This window comes from Cololabis saira, chromosome 14, assembly GCF_033807715.1.
Source record: "Cololabis saira isolate AMF1-May2022 chromosome 14, fColSai1.1, whole genome shotgun sequence".
NCBI classification, from domain to species: Eukaryota; Metazoa; Chordata; class Actinopteri; order Beloniformes; family Belonidae; genus Cololabis; species Cololabis saira.
Genome location: NC_084600.1, coordinates 10,999,373 through 11,021,408, shown reverse-complemented (window position 1 = coordinate 11,021,408; position 22,036 = coordinate 10,999,373). Strand labels below are relative to the sequence as shown.

Below are 22,036 nucleotides of genomic sequence, written 5' to 3'. Positions count from 1 at the left end.
TCAATTTTACTTCAAAGTCAAAAATCAGGCTTATAGCAAAAAAAAAACCATAACAAAACAAAACCATATGATTAATAATCTAAAACTTTCCATACAGATTTCATACTTTTATACTTTTAACTCACTATAACACCATAACATTAATCGAAAAAACGGTTAACAATGCGAGACTATGGTTTTGTATTTCTCATTATAAAGCCAACCTCATGGTAAGGATAGTGTGTTCTCATGAATTTGACTTCCAAATGTACGGTGTGTGTCACAGATAACAAGCACTTCCTTGTTCAGTTTTCCCTCCATCACCAAGAGCCAGAATAAAACAGTTTGACCCCCCCTAATGGCGCTTTTACACTAGTACCTACTCAGTCTGACTCCACTCGCCTTACCCTCGATTTTTTTCGATACCCAGATGAGAAGTAGGAAGTTGAGGTGAAGCTCCTGTGATGTATTTGATTGTGTATCTAAACGAAGAAGACAATGTAGCACCCTATAATGTAATGATTTCCTATAATGTAATAATTTCCTGAAAATGTAATAACGCCTGAAAATGTAATAAAATTTGCACTTAACTCAATCAAAAATGTAATAAAACCCAATAATGTAATAACTTGACCAATAATGTAATAAAATATCCTGACTGATATTGTAATAAAATTTTTACAGATAATGTAATACATTATTACATTATTCGGAATTTATTATATTTTCAGGTGGGTCTTTTTTTTTTTTTTTTTCCAAAACTGATAATGTAATACTTGTTTTAAAGAGGTAAAAGAAAAGAAAATAAACAAAAGCAGGGCGTTTCAGGGAAATATACATTTTCCATTGCTCCCAGATGTCTTTGAATTTAGATTGCTGCAGCCCGATTGAGAAAGTCATTATTTCCATCACAAATATATCATAAATGATATTATACCATTGATCTATCGATGGGATGACCCTAACCCTAACCCTAACCCTAACCCTAACCCTAAGCTCAGTATTCCAAATAAGTGTTTAGTTTCAGAACTTACAGTGGTTGAGCATACAAGCCCAAGGAAGAGTTCGTCCCAATTAAATGCAATGTCTTTACATTGCTTCCCCTCTTCATAACTTTTTTTTCATTCTAATTCTGTCACTTGACCACAAATGATGACATAGTTACAATTCTCCTTCTACATTTGGACATGTGACTGTTGTGTTTCTGCAGGGTATCCCAGAGCAGTGGGCGCGCCTCCTACAAACCTCCAACATCACCAAGCTGGAACAGAAGAAGAACCCGCAGGCTGTGCTAGATGTTTTAAAGTTCTACGACTCCAAAGAAACAGTCAACAACCAGAAATACATGAGCTTCACCTCCGGAGGTACACTTACAAAAGAAATGATCAGATAAAAAAGAAGCGACAAAAAAAAAACAAGCACGAATTTGAAAAAAAAGCATGATAATCAGTACTGGAGTTGTAAAAAAAGATCAGGGGGGATGGTGATGATTTTATCATATGCTGACAGATAATTTGTGCTGATTCCAAATAATATAATATATTACAAATAATAGCACTGACCAAAACACCTGCAGAAATACTGCAGGAATGACATAGCAGCAGTTAAATGCAGCCTTCTGTAAGCTTTAAATATCCACTGGGCTTACATCAAATACATCAAAACACAACAATAAAAAACAGTTTTCTGAACTTATCAATATGACTCTGTCCTTCACAGGATAAGTAACATGGATCACTGCAAAAACTCAACATCTTAACAAGAATATTTGTCTTATTTCTAGTTAAAATGTCTCATTTTAGTAAAAAAAATCTCATTGCACTTAAAACAAGACTCTTCACTGGAAAAAACAACAATCTTCACCTGTTTCAAGTAAATTTTCACTTGAAATAAGTAGAAAAATCTGCCAGTGGAACAAGATTTTTTTTGCTTGTAATGAGAAGATAAATCTTGTCCCACTGGCAGATTTTTCTACTTATTTCAAGTGAAAATTTACTTGAAACAGGTGAAATTGTCATATGAGTTATTTTTCTGGTGTTATTTTTCTGGTGATGACTCTAAATGTTGAAATAGCAGTAAAACCACATTCATTGATGAAATGACATAAGGGATGGAAAGGGGGGATGGCAGTTTTAGAGGGGGGATGATTTTTTATTTCAGGGGGGGATGCCATCCTCCCTCATCCCCCCTCAACTCCAGTACTGATGATAATAATAATTAATCACTGAAGATTTTCAGCGTGTTGTATCTATGCCAATGTTTTCTTTTCTTTTCAGACAAGACAGCGCATGGATACATAGCAGCAAACACTCTGGTGAGTTTTTGTACATCTAAACCTTTGGTTTGCAGTTTGGCCTTTTTGCTTTTCTAAAATGTTGTAAATCAGAACTGTGTTACTAAAATAGCATCCCTGAACCTCCTCGTTATTCATTACAACCTGATCTCCGGTCTTTAACCGGAGACAGTAGCCTGGTGTATTTTATTATTTTAGACAAAGATAACAGGTAAGTTGCCACATGATTTAGTTTTATTTGTCTTTATACTGGACAGTTACGCCTCTCCATCTACATCACAGTAAATCTTTCTCACTTTACTCTACTGGATTTTTTGTGGGGCTTAGTGGAACAGCCTGTGTCATCCTTGCTTTCCTTGCAGAGCTCTCTCCCTCTGATGGGAAAAATGTGTGGGTTCCTTTGTGGAATCTCACTCCCCGACAGTCTGTGCTGTAATTCCATCATTTTTGCACATATGTCAAACAGTTTTCTTGCTCCTGTGCAGGAATGATGAGCTCTGAGAGAGACCGCTGCTGCTCATTGTTTATTTTTCCAGTCTACTTTAAGCGGAGTTTTTAAAATGCCGTTAGATGAGCCTGGCTTGGAAGCTCAGCTGCATCTAGAGGGACTCCCGCTGTGCTGACCTCATTCCCGGTTCTGACCACAGTAATCTATCCTCTGAATGGTTGCACGCTGGCTGAAGGAGAGCTGGAATCAGTAGGATTTGTGCCTCAGGGAACCGACGCCGGGATGACCCCGTGAAGGGGCCGGTGCTTGGAAAGGCTGGCTGCCAGTGCAGGGCCGGGGCGGGGCCGGAGTCTGGGAGGCTGCTAGTCCCCAGACGCCGTTTAAGAGCATCTCTGTCCTGGATCGTCACAGCGTTCAATAATATGCAGAAGTGACTCAGCTCTTGGCTTCGTCCTTGTAGCACCCTTTAATGTAATAATTTCCTGAAAATGTAATAACGCCTGAAAATGTAATAAAATTTGCACTTAACTCAATCGAAAATGTAATAAAATCCAATAATGTAATAACTTCCCCAATAATGTAATAAAATATCCTGATTGATATTGTAATAACATTTTTACCGATTATGTAATACCTTATTAGGATTAGGAATAAATTGGGAATTTATTACATTTTCAGTTGGGTCTTTTTTTTTTTTTTTCCAAAACTGATAATGTAATACTTGACAAATAATGTAATAATATATACGTTCATTTTCAGTCCAGAATTCTACATTTTGTGTTTTAAGTATCTAAGAATGTTATATATGCTGGATTTGAAACACCAGAATGACTATTGGGTTAAATTGCAGACTTTGAGTACCATGTAATAAATTCCCAATAACGTAATAAGGTATTACATTATCGGTAAAAATGTCATTACAATATCCGTCAGGATATTTTATTACATTATTGGTGAAGTTATTACATTATTGGGTTTTATTACATTTTCGATTGAGTTAAGAGCAAATTTTATTACATTTTCAGGCGTTATTACATTTTCAGGAAATTATTACATTATAGGGTGCTACAGTCCAGTGCTGTCCTGATCAGACAGATATAAAGACTGGATACCAAACTGGTCTTTTCTTTTCTAAGAGAAACAATGGCCTATCAGTGGTGCACTAAATCTAGTTTTCAGAGACTGTACTGCGTATGAAATTTATCTGGGAGTGTTTTCTACAGAAGAGTATTAGGGACAGACAGGAGAAAAATAAAAATTATATTTGAGAGGAAGAAGATTTTTTTTTCATTATGCACTTCGAGAAAAAAGTCGAAATGTCGAGAAAAAAGTCGAAATGTCAAGATTAATGTAGAAGTACAATTTCGAGAAAAAAGTCGAAATGTTGAGAAAAAAGGCAAAATTTCGACTTTATTCACAAAATTTCGACTTTATTCTTGAAATTGTATTTCAACATTAATCTTGACATTTCAATTTTTTCTCGAAGTGCATAATGAAAAAAAAATCTTCGCCTCTCAAATATTTTTTCTCCTGCATGGCCCTAATACTCTTCCGTAGTTTTCTGCTTATATTATAAACACGAATAAAGAAGGTAGAAAGTCCAAACTCACATTACTTCTGATCCCTTCTGATATCTCTGAGTTGCTGTTTATAAAAAAAATAGAATTGATTCTGTTGGACCATGGTGAGATCAGAGAATTCAGAGAATTTAACCACCGTTCACTTTCGCTACATTTACAGTTTTAGCAGAAAGTGTATCACAGTGTGAATTTCAGCTCATGTTCTGCATAATATTTCATAACTCTCATGTTGCAGATATTTCAGTTTAACTCCAAAGAGGTGCCTGGATGAGGTTTATGATTTATCTTGAGTAAACAGAGGAGCAGCGAATAATGATAGTTTTGATCACCTTAATATTCTTAGGACTGTCATGGTATCAGACTTCCTCACCACATTACTGTCATGCCCAAAATAATTCTCAATAACAATGTTATTGTGTTATCTATGGAAAGATTTAAGTCAAGGTCATCTTTAACTTTGTCTATTGTTTGTTTTGTGAAATATGGGTATAGGGAGGATGAGAGAGACACTGACTGTGACATAACAAAAGTTGACCAAAAGAGCAATTATACTTATATACTAGCATATATTTTACATATGTTTATTTTGAAAATAGTTAGATGTGTGTTCTTTATATACCATACCGTAACAACTATAGTTGCAGTTACCGTTTCATGTTTCTGTCGCAGCTCATGAGATTTATCAGATGAGATTTTTGAGATCCAAGTTTTGTTTGTTCAGTCAAGTATAAAAGACTGATGATTCAGACATTAGTGTTTGTGGGTTTTTTGAATCTATATGTGGCCCTGCCATGGATGGGTGTACCCCTGCCTTTCACCCAAATACAGCTAAGATAAACTCAAGCAGCCCCCTTGACCATTAATACATTCAAAACAGTTCAAACAATACAAACGGCAAACTTTACCTGAAGACCTGCAGGTGAACACTGGCCTCTACAGAAATGCCATTGCGCATTTACAATGAGATTCTAAGAGCAGGAGGGTTTAGCGCAGGGGTGGCAACCCGCGGCTCTTCAGCGCCGCCCTAGTGGCTCCTGGAGCTTTTTCAACAATATTTGACCTTTTTTTTCCTTTTTTCTTCTTTTTTTTATTTTTTTCCTTTTTTTCTTCTTTTTTTCTTTTTTCCTTTTTTATCTCTTTTGCTCTCATTTTTCTTCTTTTTTCCCTTTTTTCTTTTTTCTTCTCTTTTTCCTTTTTTCTTCCTTTTTCCTTTCCTTTTTAATCTCAACATTTCGACTTTTTTCTCGACATTTCGACTTTTTTCTCGACATTTCGACTTTTTTCTCGAAGTGCATAATGAAAAAAAAAATCTTCCCCCAGTTATAACTAATATAGATCCATGCAGCATGTGTTGCCTTCATTCTAAGGCTTATACAAGACTTTTAATTTTTTGTAGCTCCAGAGATATTAGTTTTTTGTGTTTTTGGTCCAATATGGCTCGTTCAACATTTTGGGTTGCCGACCCCTGGTTTAGTGTTTGATTAAAAGAACATTAAAAGTGGTAAACTTGAAAATATTGCCATTATTCCAGGTGAAATATCATTTTATACCAACATATCTGATGATGTGGAGAGGGGAATATTGTTCAAGGCTGTGCACAGGACAGTCCTCAGGTGACATGATGTGTCTAATCATGTCCTTTCCTCGTGCTGTCTGTCGGGAAAAACATGTAAGGACTCAATGTCCACCTCCTTAGCAGCAGCCCCCCCCCCCCCGTCTGAACTTCAGTTCATCTTGCACACTGTGTGGGTTTGTTTTGAGTAAATCCTCCCATTTTCAACCTTCACATTCAGAACCGACTGCTGTCTTCTGGGCCTCCTGTCAGCCTTAGAACCTGCAGCGCATTATTTGACAAGGTAATTCCTCCATATTACTTTATATATGATGTATCTCTGCATTGGCCTTGTAGCTAAATTCAACTATATGATAACCAAATTTGTACAGACTGAGTCTGAAACAGCAGGGCAGTGTGATGGCTGTCAGACTGCATGTACGAGCTCATACTCTTAACACTTTGATCCGCATTGCCCATAACGTGGCTGTAGCTTCATCACCGTTTGAGACATTACTGCATGGCTCTCTAAAAAGAAAAGAAAAGAAAATAAATATACACCAGGCACTCATTTCTGCACCAGAGCTTTGGTCCATTCCTCCCCGGAGGAAACCAGAGCCCGGTGTGTGTCTGTAGTGCCGGGGTTTTGCTCCGGACAGACCCGTTCCCTGTAAACACCAGGACCAGGCTGCACTGCTTCATTAATGCATGGCCACAGCGGAAATGGATGAAGTGTTTCCATTCCATAAGAGGAGGACCATCCAAGGGAAGAAAAGGTTTGGATGAGGAAAAAAAGAGATGCATTAGCCATGATAAATATGTCTGAGGCTTATTAATCAGACGTGTTAAAAGGTATCTACTTTATCAACAATATGTATGCTGTCTATCACGATCCGGCACACAGTAGTGTTGCAGTACAGTATGTCTTCTCCTGTGCTGCAGTTTTATATTATGTACAACTTTACCACTTAAAAATTGATTCCTAAGAGCTGGTTCACCTCAGCACAACCCACATTTTAAAGTCCCTCACATAAACTGCACTGAATGCAAGCTCGCTCTCGTTTCTTAAGCTTTCACCTGACTCATAATGCTTTCCTTTGCTATTAACACAATCGTTCCTGGTTATTAAAGCCAGATGGTACTAGTTTTCTTATAGAATATCACATTTTATTTTTAAGTTAATCTCACACTGATTTTTTTTGCCACTTTTGAGTAAAATGTTTAATTGTATGACCTCTTTATGCATCTTATACACAACTTTTGAATCTCCACTGGCCGGATCTCAAACTGTTCCCGTGGCTGATTTAGGGTTTGTAGATGGTTTACACCAGCTGGTAAAGACTTGTGGAAGAACATTCAGGATGTACACTTGCCCTGCCTTCAAGCATTCACCCACACACTTAAATCTCTACCATTCAGGCTCCTAAAACGTCAACGACGGAACCTCCCATCGCCCCGCCTGTGTCGGAGGAGGAAGATGAGGAAGAGGAGGAGGAGGAAGAGGAGGAGGAGGAGGAAGAGGACGATGATGATGAGCTGCCGCCGGTCATCGCCCCTCGACCTGAACACACCAAATCTGTGAGTTTATGCCGCTCAGTTGGTTGATTTGATTTGATTTGATTTGATTTGATTTGATTTGATTTGATTTGATTTGATTTGATTTGATTTGATTTGATTTGATTTGATTTGATTTGATTTGATTTTGTACATGTAAAAAACAACAATTAAAGAGAAGATAAGAAAACAAAACAACAAAACAAAGAATTTCATACTTTAACACGGAATATCTTAATTACATGTGCAAAAAGGAGTAGGAAGAAGTGTCAACTTATTTAATCCTACCCCCATTCACTAATCATTTAATTTAAGTATTTATACTATAATTATACTCACACACTTACCTATACATACATACATACACATAGTTGAGTATTTCTATATATTTGTACACACATGCCCATATAAATATTTATATAAATATACTTATTTACACCATACTATCTCTATATTAACTCCATCTGCTCTATTTCTACAGGACTGTCTCAGAAAATTAGAATATTGTGATAAATTTCTTTATTTTCTGTATTGCAATTAAAAAAACAAAAATGTCATACATTCTGGATTCATTACAAATCAACTGAAATATTGCAAGCCTTTTATTATTTTAATATTGCTGATTATGTCTTACAGTTTAAGATTCCCAGAATATTCTAATTTTTTGAGATAGGATATTTGAGTTTTCTTAAGCTGTAAGCCATGATAAGCAATATTAAAATAATAAAAGGCTTGTAATATTTCAGTTGATTTGTAATTAATACAGAATGTATGACATTTTTGTTTTTGTAATTGCATTACAGAAAATCATAATATTCTAATTTTCTGAGACAGTCCTGTATATATCTACTTACACACGTATTCACACACACATATATATAAACATATACATACACATACCCCCATACATACATACATACATTTCACCCACGATTGCAAATCCCTTTTTGTGTTGTGTGACTCTTTTCTTTTCACCACTTCATAAAGATCTACACCCGCTCCGTCATGGACCCGCCCAAGCCTCCCACCCCAGTGAAGGAGGTGGTGACTCCACCAGAGTCGCAGGTCCAACCAGACAACACCTCCAGCACCATGTACCGCCACACCGACCGGCAGAGGAAGAAGTCCAAGATGACAGACGAGGAGATTCTGGAGAGACTCAGTACGTGTCTTAAATCCTGCATTATTGTTCACAGTTTAGGTATCCCCAGTACTGGAGTTGAGGGGGGATGAGGTGGGATGGCATCCCCCCCTGAAATAAAAACGGTCAAAATCATCCCCCCTGTAAAACTGCCATCCCTCCTTTCCATCCCTTATGTCATTTCATCAATGAATGTGGTTTTACTGCTATTTCAACATTTAGAGTCATCACCAGAAAAATAACACCAGAAAAATAACTTATTTGACAATTTTCACCTGTTTCAAGTAAATTTTCACTTGAAATAAGTAGAAAAATCTGCCAATGGGACAAGATTTATCTTCTCATTACAATCAATAAAATCTTGTTCCACATACAGATTTTTCTACTTATTTCAAGTGAAAATCTACTTGAAACAGGTGGAAATTGTTGTTTTTTCCACTGATGAGTCTTGTTTTAAGTGTAATGAGATTTTTTTTACTAAAATGAGACATTTTAACTAGAAATAAGACGAATATTCTTGTTAAGATTGTGAGTTTTTGCAGTGATCCATTGTACTTATCCTGTGAAGGACAGAGTCATATTGATAAGTTCAGAAAAGTGTTTTTTATTGTTGTGTTTTGATGTATTTGATGTAAGCCCAGTGGATATGTAAAGCTTACAGAAGGCTGCATTTAACTGCTGCTATGACATTCCTGCAGTATTTCTGCAGGTGTTTTGGTCAGTGCTATTATTTGTAATATATTATATTATTTGTAATCAGCACAAATTATCTGTCCCCATATGATAAGATCCACCATCCCCCTGATTTCTTTTTACAACTCGAGTACTGGTTATCCCTATAGTCAAATCTTTCTGCATGTTTTAAAAAGGCACATTTTGAGGAGAAAGACAAAAAAACTGACTGGTGTTTGGTTTCCAGTGTCTGTCTTTTACAGACTGCAGTACAACTAGTGCACAATTTCTGTATGTTTGAAGTATCATCCAAAAGAAACAATTACAATTAGATTTGCACAAAGAACTTTTTTCCACTGATTGTGGTCTTTTTTTTTTCCTTTTATTTTTTGGATCGCCTCTCTTCCTGCGATTTCAACCCAAAATTACCAGAAAGCAATATGAAGAACAGATTTATGTGCCGACTGAGGACGATGACTGAACATCTGTTTTCTCTCTAACTCAGGGAGTATCGTGAGTGTGGGGGATCCCAAAAAGAAGTACACGCGCTTCGAGAAAATAGGACAAGGGTAAGTCTCACCGTGATTTTCATCAAATGGAGCAGTTTTAGAAGTAGCCAGTCTCAGCAGGAGATGCAGAACTGTAGTTTTAGGAAGGCAGAGCCAGGGTTAGGGATGAATGACGGGGAAGCAGGCAGGAAATGAGAACTGTATCCCACAAAGGCCAAAAGCTAGATCAGCTCAATCGCCTCCCTCTCTCTAGCTCTCCCCTTGTCTTTGTAGTTGTTAGTTTTTTTTTTGAAGGCTTTTCTTCAAGTGTTTTCTGTTCACTGCAAATCTCAACACATAAACACAGTGTTTTCTGCTCCGCCAGGCTCACTATTTCCATATTTGATCAGAAAGCTGTCTGTTGGGTTTTCTTGAACTCATTACAACCAGGAACCCGTGTTCATTATTCATGCCTTGTGACAGTAGCTGAGCAGAAAGAGGAAGAACTAGGCGCTTAATTCACAGTGGAAGGTTTTTAGTACGCTGACTTCCAAATAAGGAGACACTGCATGCATTCCTTTCCTTTGACCGACTATTGCAAACCATTACACAAGTATTTTGGGTTCATCTACGCTAAGGTCATTCGATTTAAAACATCCACTTCATTAATAAAGAATCTAAAAATAACAACAACTCTGGCATGAAGTGTAGACTGCTTTCTATTCTGTTGCTTCTGTTGTGTTTGAGGATTTTGTAGCAGCTTAATTGAATTTAATGATGTTTTAATACAAATGTTGTTGAGACACAACAGTACACTTACAAATCATTTCAATGAGACAGCTCTTTTGACCCCACCAGACCTCATTCCTCCTAATTACATTTCTGTTTAACCACGGTACTTAAACTGGACTTCTATTAATAACTTATAAAACTGTTATCTGATTGAGTATAATATTTGTAGGATTAAAAAAAACATTCAGTTTGAGTTCAAATCAGAGCTACAGGACTGTCTCAGAAAATTAGAATATTGTGATTTTCTGTAATGCAATTACAAAAAAAAAAAAGTCATACATTCTGGATTCATTACAAATCAACTGAAATATTGCAAGCCTTTTATTATTTTAATATTGCTGATTATGGCTTGCAGTTTAAGATTAAGATTCCCAGAATATTCAATTATTTTTAGATAGGATATTTGAGTTTTCTTAAGCTGTAAGCCATGATCAGTAATATTAAAATAATAAAAGGCTTGCAATATTTCAGTTGATTTGTAATGAATCCAGAATGTATGACATTTTTGTTTTGTAATTGCATTACAGAAAATCACAATATTCTAATTTTCTGAGACAGTCCTGTATAAAGTTCTAATATGTAGCTTTTAGAAATTGAATTGTATGATTCTCAGTATGTGTGTAACACGAAGGTAAAAGGTGCATTCCTCTTTCCTCTTCCTCAGAGCATCAGGCACGGTCTACACCGCCATCGACATAGCAACGGGCCAAGAGGTAAACCGGACTGTGCTTCTGATTTAATAATCTTCATGTTTTCTGTATGACCATCTTTCTCGCCAAGCTTTTTTAGTAATTCACTGTAAGCCGAAAATATCTTGTCTTTTATCTCAGGTGGCCATCAAACAGATGAACCTGCAGCAGCAGCCCAAGAAAGAGCTGATTATCAATGAGATCTTGGTGATGAGGGAAAACAAAAACTCCAACATTGTAAACTACCTGGACAGGTCAGTTTTTATCTGCAGACCTACACAATATGCAGAAAATAATAACAGTAAAAACCTTTTTTTTCTTTTTAAAGAGAATTGCACATTTTGGGTCTCCACTAAATAGATTTCTTAATGCCATGACATTTTGCCAGACTCTGGGATTAACTCTGTAAGCAGCTTGTTTTGTAAAATCAACTCTTTAAAACCAAAAAATATTTTTAAAAACATTTTCAGTCTTATAGAAATGACAAAGGCAGAAATCCTCTAATGTTAAAAGTTGAAATTAGTTTATTAATCAATTTAGTTATTTTTGTCATATTTTAGGTTTTATTCCACAGTCTATGGCAGTCAGACTATTATTATAATAAGTATTATCATGTTATTTTATTTTATTATTATTATTATTATTATTATTATTATTATTATTATTATTATTATTATTATTTATATTACTATCATCATCATCATCATCATCATTATTATTATCATTATCACTATCATTATTGTTATTATTATTATTATTATTATTATCACTATCGTCATTATTATTATTATTATTATTATTATTATTATTATTATAATCATCATCATCATTATTATTATCATTATCACTATTATTATTATTATTATTATTATTATTATTATTATTATTATTATTATTATTATTATTATCATTGTTATTATTATTATTATTATTATTATTATTATTATTATTATTATTATTATTATTATTATTATTATTATTAAATTACTTCTAAGATGATTTAAAAACATATATATGTAGAGCATTCTGAATGTGTCCACGATGGCACTGGACTGAGCAACAGTTTAGCTGAATTTGCCAGGCTAACCATAATGACATTGAAGACTCCTCTGAGTTGATTTTCTACATCATTTTCTTCTGCTGTTGCTCTTTCTTCTTCTCCCTTTCCGGTTTTAAAGCTCCCACTCATCCCAAAGTGCAGTGGTGCCACCTGCTGGATTCAAAGGCTTTAAACATTTTTAAAAACATTTCTACCTTGTGTTCCCTTCAACCCCAGGCTCCATCATGTTGATCTTTGTAACTTTCTATCACAGCTGTGTTCACTAACAACCCTAAGTAATGTTTCTATCTTTCTGAGGTTTATCAGCCAGCATGCGTCAGACATCGGCTCTAAGCAACGAGTCGACTGTAATGTCAACTTCTGGATTCATGTCACAACGAAAGCATTGGCAACCTTTTCCTCTCTGATTGTTTCATTAGTTACCTGGTGGGAGACGAGCTCTGGGTTGTAATGGAGTATTTAGCTGGAGGCTCGTTGACAGATGTGGTGACGGAGACGTGCATGGATGAGGGCCAGATCGCTGCAGTCTGCAGAGAGGTGAGAAGTTTACACATGAGCAACAACAGCCACCGCATCTGTTCAGCTGTTCAGCAGAGACGGCAGATACAAACACACTGACTGTGTTTCCATGCATCAATAACCCTTTTAAAACCCGAATATTGGCAATAACCCGAATTTGCACGGCCATGTAAACACCAATAACCCCTTTGAATAACCCAAATTTGCGCGAAGCAGCATTTGTTTTGGATTTGGATACAGGAAGAAGAAGCGGAAATGACGGGAATTGCATCATGATGTTCTCCGCGCGTCGCTGGTTTGATCCAGATATCCTGAATGATTAATTACCATGTAAACAGGGATAACCCTGTTTGCTCACGCATGGAAACGGAATATTCCGAATGTTTCAGTACCGGAATATTAGCAATAACCCGAATTTTGACTGCATGTAAACATAGTCAGTGAAACCATTCAGCAGCCCAACAGGGGATGACTGCGCACATTTGTGTTTAGTACAGGCTTCCCTTTAAAACAGGGGTCTTCATCCGGGGGAGGTTCTGCAGGGGGTCCTCCAACTTCAAAAGAAATAAAGGCAATTTTAACTAAAATAATTTGTGAGAGTTAAAAAATAAATAAATAATATATAAGCTATATATATATATATATATATATATATATATATATATATATATATATATATATATATATATATATATATATATATATATATATATATATATATATATATATATATATATATATATATATATATATATATATATATGATTGAGAAAACTCCATTAACAGGCGATAATATTCTACTTTTGACAATAACTATTTAGTCTACAACTCTACATAAATGATTCCCATGACGTGAGTCACGTGACTAATGTCAACTTTAGAGCGGAAAAACGAGCTAGCTAAGAAAATTCTTTGCAAAATTGACTTGGCTATTTCACATTTAACGCTAGTTCGACCTGATGGATAAATTTGTGACAATAACGAAGCCTAAAGCTGGAGATTGTAACGTTACAGCTCGGCCTAACGTTACTCCTTCCACGTCTGACGAGGCCAAAGTTTCATCAACTAAACACATGTAGCTAATAACCCAGTCAGGAATTGGTTAATAAGGGGATATAAGCAGAATAAAACACATTCAAAAGTTATTATAAGCCAGGCTTAAAACTTGACACATTAAAAAAAAGGGGAAAAAATAAGAATTCCAAGCGGGGGTCCCTGCTCTGTTTTTCTCTCATCCAAAGGTCCCTGGAATAAAAAGGTTGAAGGCCCCTGGTCTAGAAGTATTCTTATTGATTGTATGAATCTCACCTTTTTTCTACCTCTCTCTTTATTGTATAGTGTCTTCAAGCCTTGGACTTCCTCCACTCCAACCAGGTGATCCACAGAGATATAAAAAGTGACAACATTCTTTTGGGTATGGACGGATCCGTCAAGCTCAGTAAGTCTTTTTCCAGTTAGCTTGTTAGAATGATTTGAGTTTGAGGCTGTTTTTAACTTTCTGATACTGAGTGGCAGAGTAGACTTTCAGTTTGAGCAACTGGAAAACATCTAAAATGGGAAAGAGCTGTTGTGCGATCGACTGTACTCATAGATTTAGCAAGAAATCGGAGTTATCGTTTTACAGACTGATGAAAAATAAGCTTAAGAGAGACAAATGGATCGCTACAATTCACAGAAACAACTGGATTCCAGACACCGAAACGTGGATTTGTGGTTCACATTTTGTATCCGGTAATGTCGGCGTAGAAATTAAGTACATATAAATATCAGGAAACTAGATTCGTGGCCAAATATTAATGTCCATGGACCACTGGTTCTTGGTAACTGTACCAAATATTAATGTCCATGGACCACTGGTTCTTGGTAACTGTACCAAATATTAATGTCCATGGACCACTGGTTCTTGGTAACTGTACGGGTCACTGTCAAGTCCAACTGCCTTTAATTTAAGCCCATAATCGGCTGTTATCCCGTCTTCTCCACTAGTTGCAGCCATTTTTGCTGATGTTTTGCCACTCAGTGCCTGTAAGGGGGCTGGTCCAGTGGGGAAGTAACGTCAATGCAGACCTTCTATAACATAAAGTATGAAAGCTGCTGTAATGCAATTATTACAATCATGAGAAAATTCGACAAAATAAAAGACATAGGCGAATTAAGTTGTCCAGTAGTAATGGACAATAACAACATGTGCAATATCTGTGCAATATCTGTCTACCTTACACACATTCTACCTGCTATTTTGCACTGTTTTTTTTTTCTTTCTTTCCCGTATTGGACTACTTTTATTTTTCATTCCAATGTATACAGGACTGTCTCCGAAAATTAGAATATTGTGTTAAAGTCCTTTATTTTCTGTCATGCAATTAAAAAAACAAAAATGTCATACATTCTGGATTCATTACAAATCAACTGAAATATTACAAGCCTTTTATTATTTTAATATTGCTGATTATGGTTTACAGCTTAAGATTAAGATTCCCAGAATATTCAAATTTTTTGAGATAGGATATTTGAGTTTTCTTAAGCTGTAAGCCATGATCAGCAATATTAAAATAATAAAAGGCTTGCAATATTTCAGTTGATTTGAAATGAATTCAGAATGTATGACATTTTTGCATTACAGAAAATAAAGGACTTTATCTTATATTTTACTTTTTACCCTTTCCCTGCATGTGTGTGTTGAGTGCACTGCTGCTGCACAAAGTGAATTTTACATGGCAGCCCATTTCAATAGAAGTAACATCATAACTGTAAGTAAATGTTCAAAAAGAAAAAGCGAAGTGCATAATCTCTGTCCCTATGTCTGTCTCTGCAGCCGACTTCGGCTTCTGCGCCCAGATCACTCCGGAGCAGAACAAACGCAGCACCATGGTGGGGACGCCCTACTGGATGGCCCCGGAGGTGGTGACCCGGAAGGCCTACGGCCCCAAAGTGGATATCTGGTCTCTGGGGATCATGGCTATCGAGATGGTGGAGGGAGAACCGCCTTATCTGAACGAGAACCCTCTCAGGGTAAATGCAGCTACAGCACAAACATACAAACCCTTCACAGAACCGTGTCCTAAAATACCAATAAAACAAACAAACAGAGAAAGTGACGGAAGTAAAAACAGAAATAAATGTCAAGGGAGAGCAAAGCTTGCAGAATATAGGCAAGGCAAGTTTATTTGTATAGCACAATTCAACACAAGGTAATTCAGTGCTTTACATCAACATTAAAAGCAGCAAGACACAATTAAACAGTAAATAACAAATAAAATGAAATAAAATGATAAGAAAAGAGGTAAAATAATAAAAAGCCGAGTGTAGTATGTTTGGCTACGAAGGGTGACTCCATCAAATGTTGGGTCTTTTCAAGCAAGAATAGGTTGTAGGTCATCACTCTGTTCCCAAGTTCGGTAGACAATCATCAGTTATTAAGAGAAACAAAACTAAAAAAAAAAAAATTCTCAATGCAAAATCGCAAAGAACTGAAATCTTACAGTGCAGCATATTGTGATGTGACTCAGGGAGTCTGGGAAAAGCTCAGTGGTTAAAGGCCAAGTCCAGAAACCAGAAACCAAAAATGCTATTTCACAAACCTGATTAATATACTGTTTAAACGATATAAAATAACACCAGGGTTTCTCACAGTTGCACTGGAAGCCATCACAACACCATCTCATCCCTTCCTAAGATGCTCTGGACCAAAAATAATAACTTCTGAATTTAGAAGCAAAACATTCCCGGACATCCAGTCAATACAATTTGGTGAATAAAGTGGAAATGTCTCCTCGGGTCCATCAAATCCAGTCAGCAGAGCGACTGACATGCAGCAGTAGTAGCCGTAACTAACTAACTAACTTACATCCTTGGAGTGGAACGTTAAGGTTACGTTTCTGAAGTTATGCAAATGCATATGTGTGATATGTGTTTAAAATCAATATCGTCAACATTTCAACTTCATTAACGAAATTTCGACTTTTTTATCGAAAATGTAGTTCAACATTATCCTCGACATTTCGACTTTTTTCTCAACATTTCGACTTATTCTCAAAATTGTACTTCAACATTAATCTTGACATTTTGACTTTTTTCTCAACATTTTAACTTTTTTCTCAAAGTGCATAATGATAAAAAAATCTTCCTCCTCTAAGATATAATTTTTATTTTTCTCCTGCCTGGCTCTAATACTCTTCCGTACAAACCAGAGTTACAGTTTTTATTTTCACTCCATGAAAGAAAACTTCCCAACTTATGTGAAAATAAAGTGGTGTGCACCGTTGCAGGTGATTAATGTGTGACTGCTCGTGTCTGCAGGCGCTCTACCTGATCGCCACCAACGGAACCCCGGAGCTGCAGAACCCCGAGCGGCTCTCGTCCGTGTTCAGAGACTTCCTGAACCGCTGTCTGGAGATGGACGTGGACCGCAGAGGCTCGGCCAAGGATCTGCTGCAGGTAAAACCCAGCCCAGCATAGATGAAGAAACAAACGTGCTGACTGCATTTAAGACAAATATACTGCAGGTCTTCCAGCTTTGCTATCTTTGACTCTCTTGTTCATCTGCAGCTTTTTCTTTGCTTCATACGTGTATTTGAGTTGTTTGTTTGGTTCTTTTCTTTTCTTTTTTGTATATTGTTGATACTGATATATTCATTTATAAAGGGGTATATTTATATCAGTGTGAGGATGTGTTATTATTGATATTCATATAACATTTTTGTGTGTGTGTGTGTGTGTTTGTATATATGTATATGTGTACAGGACTGTCTCAAAATCAACTGAAATATTGCAAGCCTTTTATTATTTTAATATTGCTGATTATGGTTTACTGTTTAAGATTAAGATTCCCAGAATATTCAAATTTTTTGAGATAGGATATTTGAGTTAAGCTGTATGACTGTAGAATGTATGACATTTTTGTTTTTGTAATTGCATTACAGATGATTTTCGGTATATATATATATATATATATATATATATATATATATATATATATATATATATATATATATATATATATATATATATATATATATATATATATATATATATATATATATATAAATATGTATATGTATGTATGTCATATCCAAAAAGTACGTGTGTGTGTGTGTGTATACTGTATATATAGATATATATATAGATATCTTTTGTTGTTGTATAGAAATTAAATTAATTTTGATCATAGAGTTTAGTTAGAGTAGTAAAGTAGAGTAAAGTAGAGTTTAGGGGGTAGGATTTAATACGTTTTTACTTCTTCCTACTCCTTTTCGAGCATGTTAATTATGATTGGATGCATGTTTTTATTTATATTTTGTCTTTTTTTTTCTTATTTACATTTATTTATTATTATTGATTCTTGTTTCTCGGCAGCATTCCTTCCTGAAGCTGGCGAAGCCTCTGTCCAGCCTGACGCCCCTGATTGTAGCTGCGAAGGAAGCCATAAAGAACAGCAGTCGCTAGGTCTGACTGCTCCACGCCCCAGGATGGAGCTCTGCTTGGGAGTGTGGAGTCCCGCGGGGCAGGGGCTCGGCTGTGTGGGTGACGGGCGGCGTGGCAGCACAAGGAGGGGTTGGTGGGACTGGCAGTGACAGCACAGGGACTAAAGACCCCCAGGGACTAAAGACCCCCACACGTAGGACGGACATCTGGCCTTGCAGCCTCTCAGCCCGCGCTGCTGGAACAAAACCTGCTCTCCTTGTTTTCTTGTCCAGCACTCTGTACATGTAGAGCAGGCTATCACAAGTACGTGTGTGTGTGTGTGTGTGTGTGTGTGTGTGTGTGTGTGTGTGTGTGTGTGTGTGTGTGTGTGTGTGTGTGTGTGTGTGTGTGTGTGTGTGTGTGTGTGTGTGTGTATAAACAAGCTGTGCACATCTGTTTGCGTCATGTCTTGTTTGGGAGAAAGTTGCTCCCTAAACAGCAAAAAAAAAGAAAAAAAAGGTGGAAAATCTTAAAAGGAAGTGTGCTCGCTCTCAAGAAGACACTGCAGGAGTGTTTTCTTCCCTCCGATCCCTTCGAGCAGCACGATCAGGCCACGACCAGCAACCCGCTGGTAGGAAGTATAGACTCCAGATCAAACATCTGCCTGCATGACCATGGCTCTGTGGAACAACACTGATAATCCTCCTCAGATTGTCCGCTTCTTAAAGTGGCGTATGTTTGCGCGGGATCTGCGTACGTGTGTGTGAATGAGTGTAGGGATGCAGCTTCTGGGGTAAATGTAAAAAAAAAATCCAAGCCAGTTTATAACACCCGTCAAAATCCATGTCATATCAGAGCGGGGATGCCGTTCCCGCCGTGTCTGCATCGCACAGAGGAGATTACTGGACACGGTGACAGCAAACCTGCTGGGAAACCACTGGTTGTTTGATGTTCTCACCATCTATGATATTAGTTCTTAATGCATGCTTACATAAGTTATAACATTTCAAATAAGAACATCCACAAATGCTCAGTTTGTGTGGATTTTCTTTTGTTTCACTTTGCTGTAAATTCATCAAAACTGTAATGGACCTTTTTTTAAATTACGTATAACGTAGCAGGAAAAAGTAAAAAATCTAAACAATGCTGGCATGAAACACAAATCTAAAGGATGGGTGTGATATCCAAGCCTTGTAGCACCCTATAATGTAATAATCTCCTGAAAATGTAATAAAATTTGCACTTAACTCAATCAAAAATGTAATAAAACCCAATAATGTAATAATTTCCTGAAAATGTAATAACGCCTGAAAATGTGATAAAATTTGCACTTAACTCAATCAAAAATGTAATAAAACCCAAAAATGTAATAATTTCACCAATAATGTAATAAAATATCCTGACGGATATTGTAATGACATTTCTACCGATAATGTAATACCTTATTACATTATTGGGAATTTATTACATGGTACTCAAAGTCTGCAATTTAACCCAATAATCATTCTGGTGTTTGAAATCCAGTGTATATAACATTCTTAGATACTTAAAACACGAAATGTAGAATTCTGGACTGAAAATTAACATATATATTATTCCAGAAAACATTACATTATCTGTCAAGTATTACATTATCAGTTTTGAAGAAAAAAACAGACCCACCTATAAATGTAATAAATTCCCAATAATATAATAAGGTATTATATTATCTGTAAAAATGTTATTACAATATCAGTCAGGATATTTTATTACATTATTGGTGAAGTTATTACATTATTGGGTTTTATTACATTTTCGATTGAGTTAATTGCAAATTTTATTAAATTTTCAGGCATTATTACATTTTCAGGAAATTATTACATTATAGGAAATTATTACATTATAGGGTGCTACAAGCCTCAACACGCCTTTCCTATGTATGCGTTTGGATTTGATACCACCTGCTCAGGTGAAAACAAAAGAAAAATGGATTGCTAGTCTCCTAACCCGCCTGCCCCCTTTACTATTGAAAATGCTGCTCGGTCAAGCTTTAGTTTTTTTGTTTTTCTCTCTTTTGTGTCTTACATGACGTTTTTTTACGTAAGGTCTTCACATTTTGTAGTGAATCTTTGGCCATGTGACATATTTTCGAGGGGGAAACGTTATCCACTGAGTGAAACAATGAGTGCCATTTCATGATTGTACCTTGCCCTGGAAGTTCACATCTTGCAAACATTCTTCACATACCTGGTTTAGCGTTTAAACTGGTTTCTGGTCAGAGGTTATCTTATCTGAGTCTGTATCTGACGGCTTCACCTGGCCTTCCCCACGTAGCATCCTTCTGTGTGTGACTGAGCGTGTTCGTGTGGTCAGGGATTTACCTCAATCTGCACTACAAGATGCCTCACTCGTGTTTTTCCACCTTAACTTTTGAGATGCAGGGTAGCTGCTTAAGTCACACTGTACCTCCATTGTACAGCAAATGTACAGAAGATGAAGGAGTGGGAGCAAAGACAGGAGGAAGAAACAGAACTTCATGCATGTAAAACAAACTATACGCTGTATGTAAACTTCAAATAGGTTTAAGATTGTTAGGATATGTATGTATGTATATACGACAGGAAACCCCGTCCCCTCCTTTTTTTTCAGAACTATGTAACTTAAAATGACAATATTCAGGTTGCTCTAAGGTATGTATCATTTCGATGTTTTGCACCCTGGAAATGGAAAAGTGAAAACACACGTTCGCCTCTGCACTCCTGGATCCAAATCTTCTGTTTGGGCTTTTGTGAGACGCTCCTTCGTCTGGACTGAGAGCCGATGGATGCAGCACTCTGTGTGCAGGCCCACACAGTCTTAGTGTGAGTGTTGGTGTGTGTGCGTGGGTTTGTGTGTGTGTGTGTGTGTGCGTGCGTGTGTGTGTGCGGCTGTGGGACTCCCGGCCTCCGACCCATGTACAGGTCCGAACTATGAGCACAAAGGTGAATTTCAGGACGAGAGACACCGCTGACGTGCCCCTTCTTCTGTGGTTGCTCCTGTACATTCCTCTGTTCTGAATGTGTAAACCTGTACACGTGGTGTTAAAATTCCTCTATTAATGTGTATCAAGAGAATGGAACAAAGACAAAAAATGTTACTTTTTAAATTATTATCTTTATTATTATTATTATCATTATTATTATTATTATTACTACTCTTCTTGTCTAGCTTTGTAAAACTGCTGATCAATCTGGCATACCTCAGCAGACCTTTCCCCATCTTTGAAAAAGGACAAACAGGTGACGGGGAAATGAGGTTTTGGATAAACTATTTTTAATTGTGGTTGAAGCAATAGACTTTTTGAACTTTGAATTGTGCATGGCTGTGTCTTGAGTGTAAAAAAACAAAACAAAAAAATATTGCAGTTTGCGAACTGGACTGAAATAAAAAGGAGGAAAACCAACGTCGTGGCTGTGGTGAATTTCTATTTTGGTTTATGTTTTATTTTTACAACTGTAAAGATTGTTTACAATAATGACATTGGAGCATGTGAATCTGTCACATTGGTCATAGTTTCGTACTTCAGGCAGTATCTATACAGGACTGTCTCAGAAAATTTGAATATTGTGATAAAGTTCTTTATTTTCTGTAATGCAATTAAAAAAACAAAAATGTCATACATTCTGGATTCATTATAAATCAACTGAAATATTGCAAGCCTTTTATTATTTTAATATTGCTGATTATGGTTTACAGTTTAAGATTAAGATTCCCAGAATATTCTAATTTTTTTAGATAGGATATTTGAGTTTTCTTAAGCTGTAAGCCATGATCAGCAATATTAAAATAATAAAAGGCTTGCAATATTTCAGTTGATTTGTAATGAATCCAGAATGTATGACATTTTT

The 22,036-nt window shown here is 36.4% G+C and overlaps 1 protein-coding gene across 2 annotated transcripts in view; it reads left to right on the top strand.

Moving 5' to 3' along the window:
* Nucleotides 1–21,591, top strand: part of LOC133459573 (serine/threonine-protein kinase PAK 3) — a 55,368-nt gene extending 33,777 nt beyond the window's left edge. The window contains exons 4-16 of one of the 2 annotated variants that reach the window (XM_061739658.1): nucleotides 1,190–1,343; nucleotides 2,256–2,293; nucleotides 6,094–6,156; nucleotides 7,272–7,430; nucleotides 8,394–8,568; nucleotides 9,725–9,788; nucleotides 11,164–11,212; nucleotides 11,330–11,442; nucleotides 12,668–12,785; nucleotides 14,106–14,205; nucleotides 15,583–15,779; nucleotides 17,067–17,204; nucleotides 18,123–21,591. In XM_061739658.1, coding sequence (XP_061595642.1) covers nucleotides 1,190–1,343; nucleotides 2,256–2,293; nucleotides 6,094–6,156; nucleotides 7,272–7,430; nucleotides 8,394–8,568; nucleotides 9,725–9,788; nucleotides 11,164–11,212; nucleotides 11,330–11,442; nucleotides 12,668–12,785; nucleotides 14,106–14,205; nucleotides 15,583–15,779; nucleotides 17,067–17,204; nucleotides 18,123–18,212 — 1,458 coding nt within the window. In that variant the 3' untranslated portion in view covers nucleotides 18,213–21,591. The remainder of the gene's footprint in view (nucleotides 1–1,189; nucleotides 1,344–2,255; nucleotides 2,294–6,093; nucleotides 6,157–7,271; nucleotides 7,431–8,393; nucleotides 8,569–9,724; nucleotides 9,789–11,163; nucleotides 11,213–11,329; nucleotides 11,443–12,667; nucleotides 12,786–14,105; nucleotides 14,206–15,582; nucleotides 15,780–17,066; nucleotides 17,205–18,122) is intronic. The other variant, XM_061739659.1, reaches the window with a different exon arrangement.
* The last annotated feature ends 445 nt before the right edge of the window (nucleotides 21,592–22,036 follow it).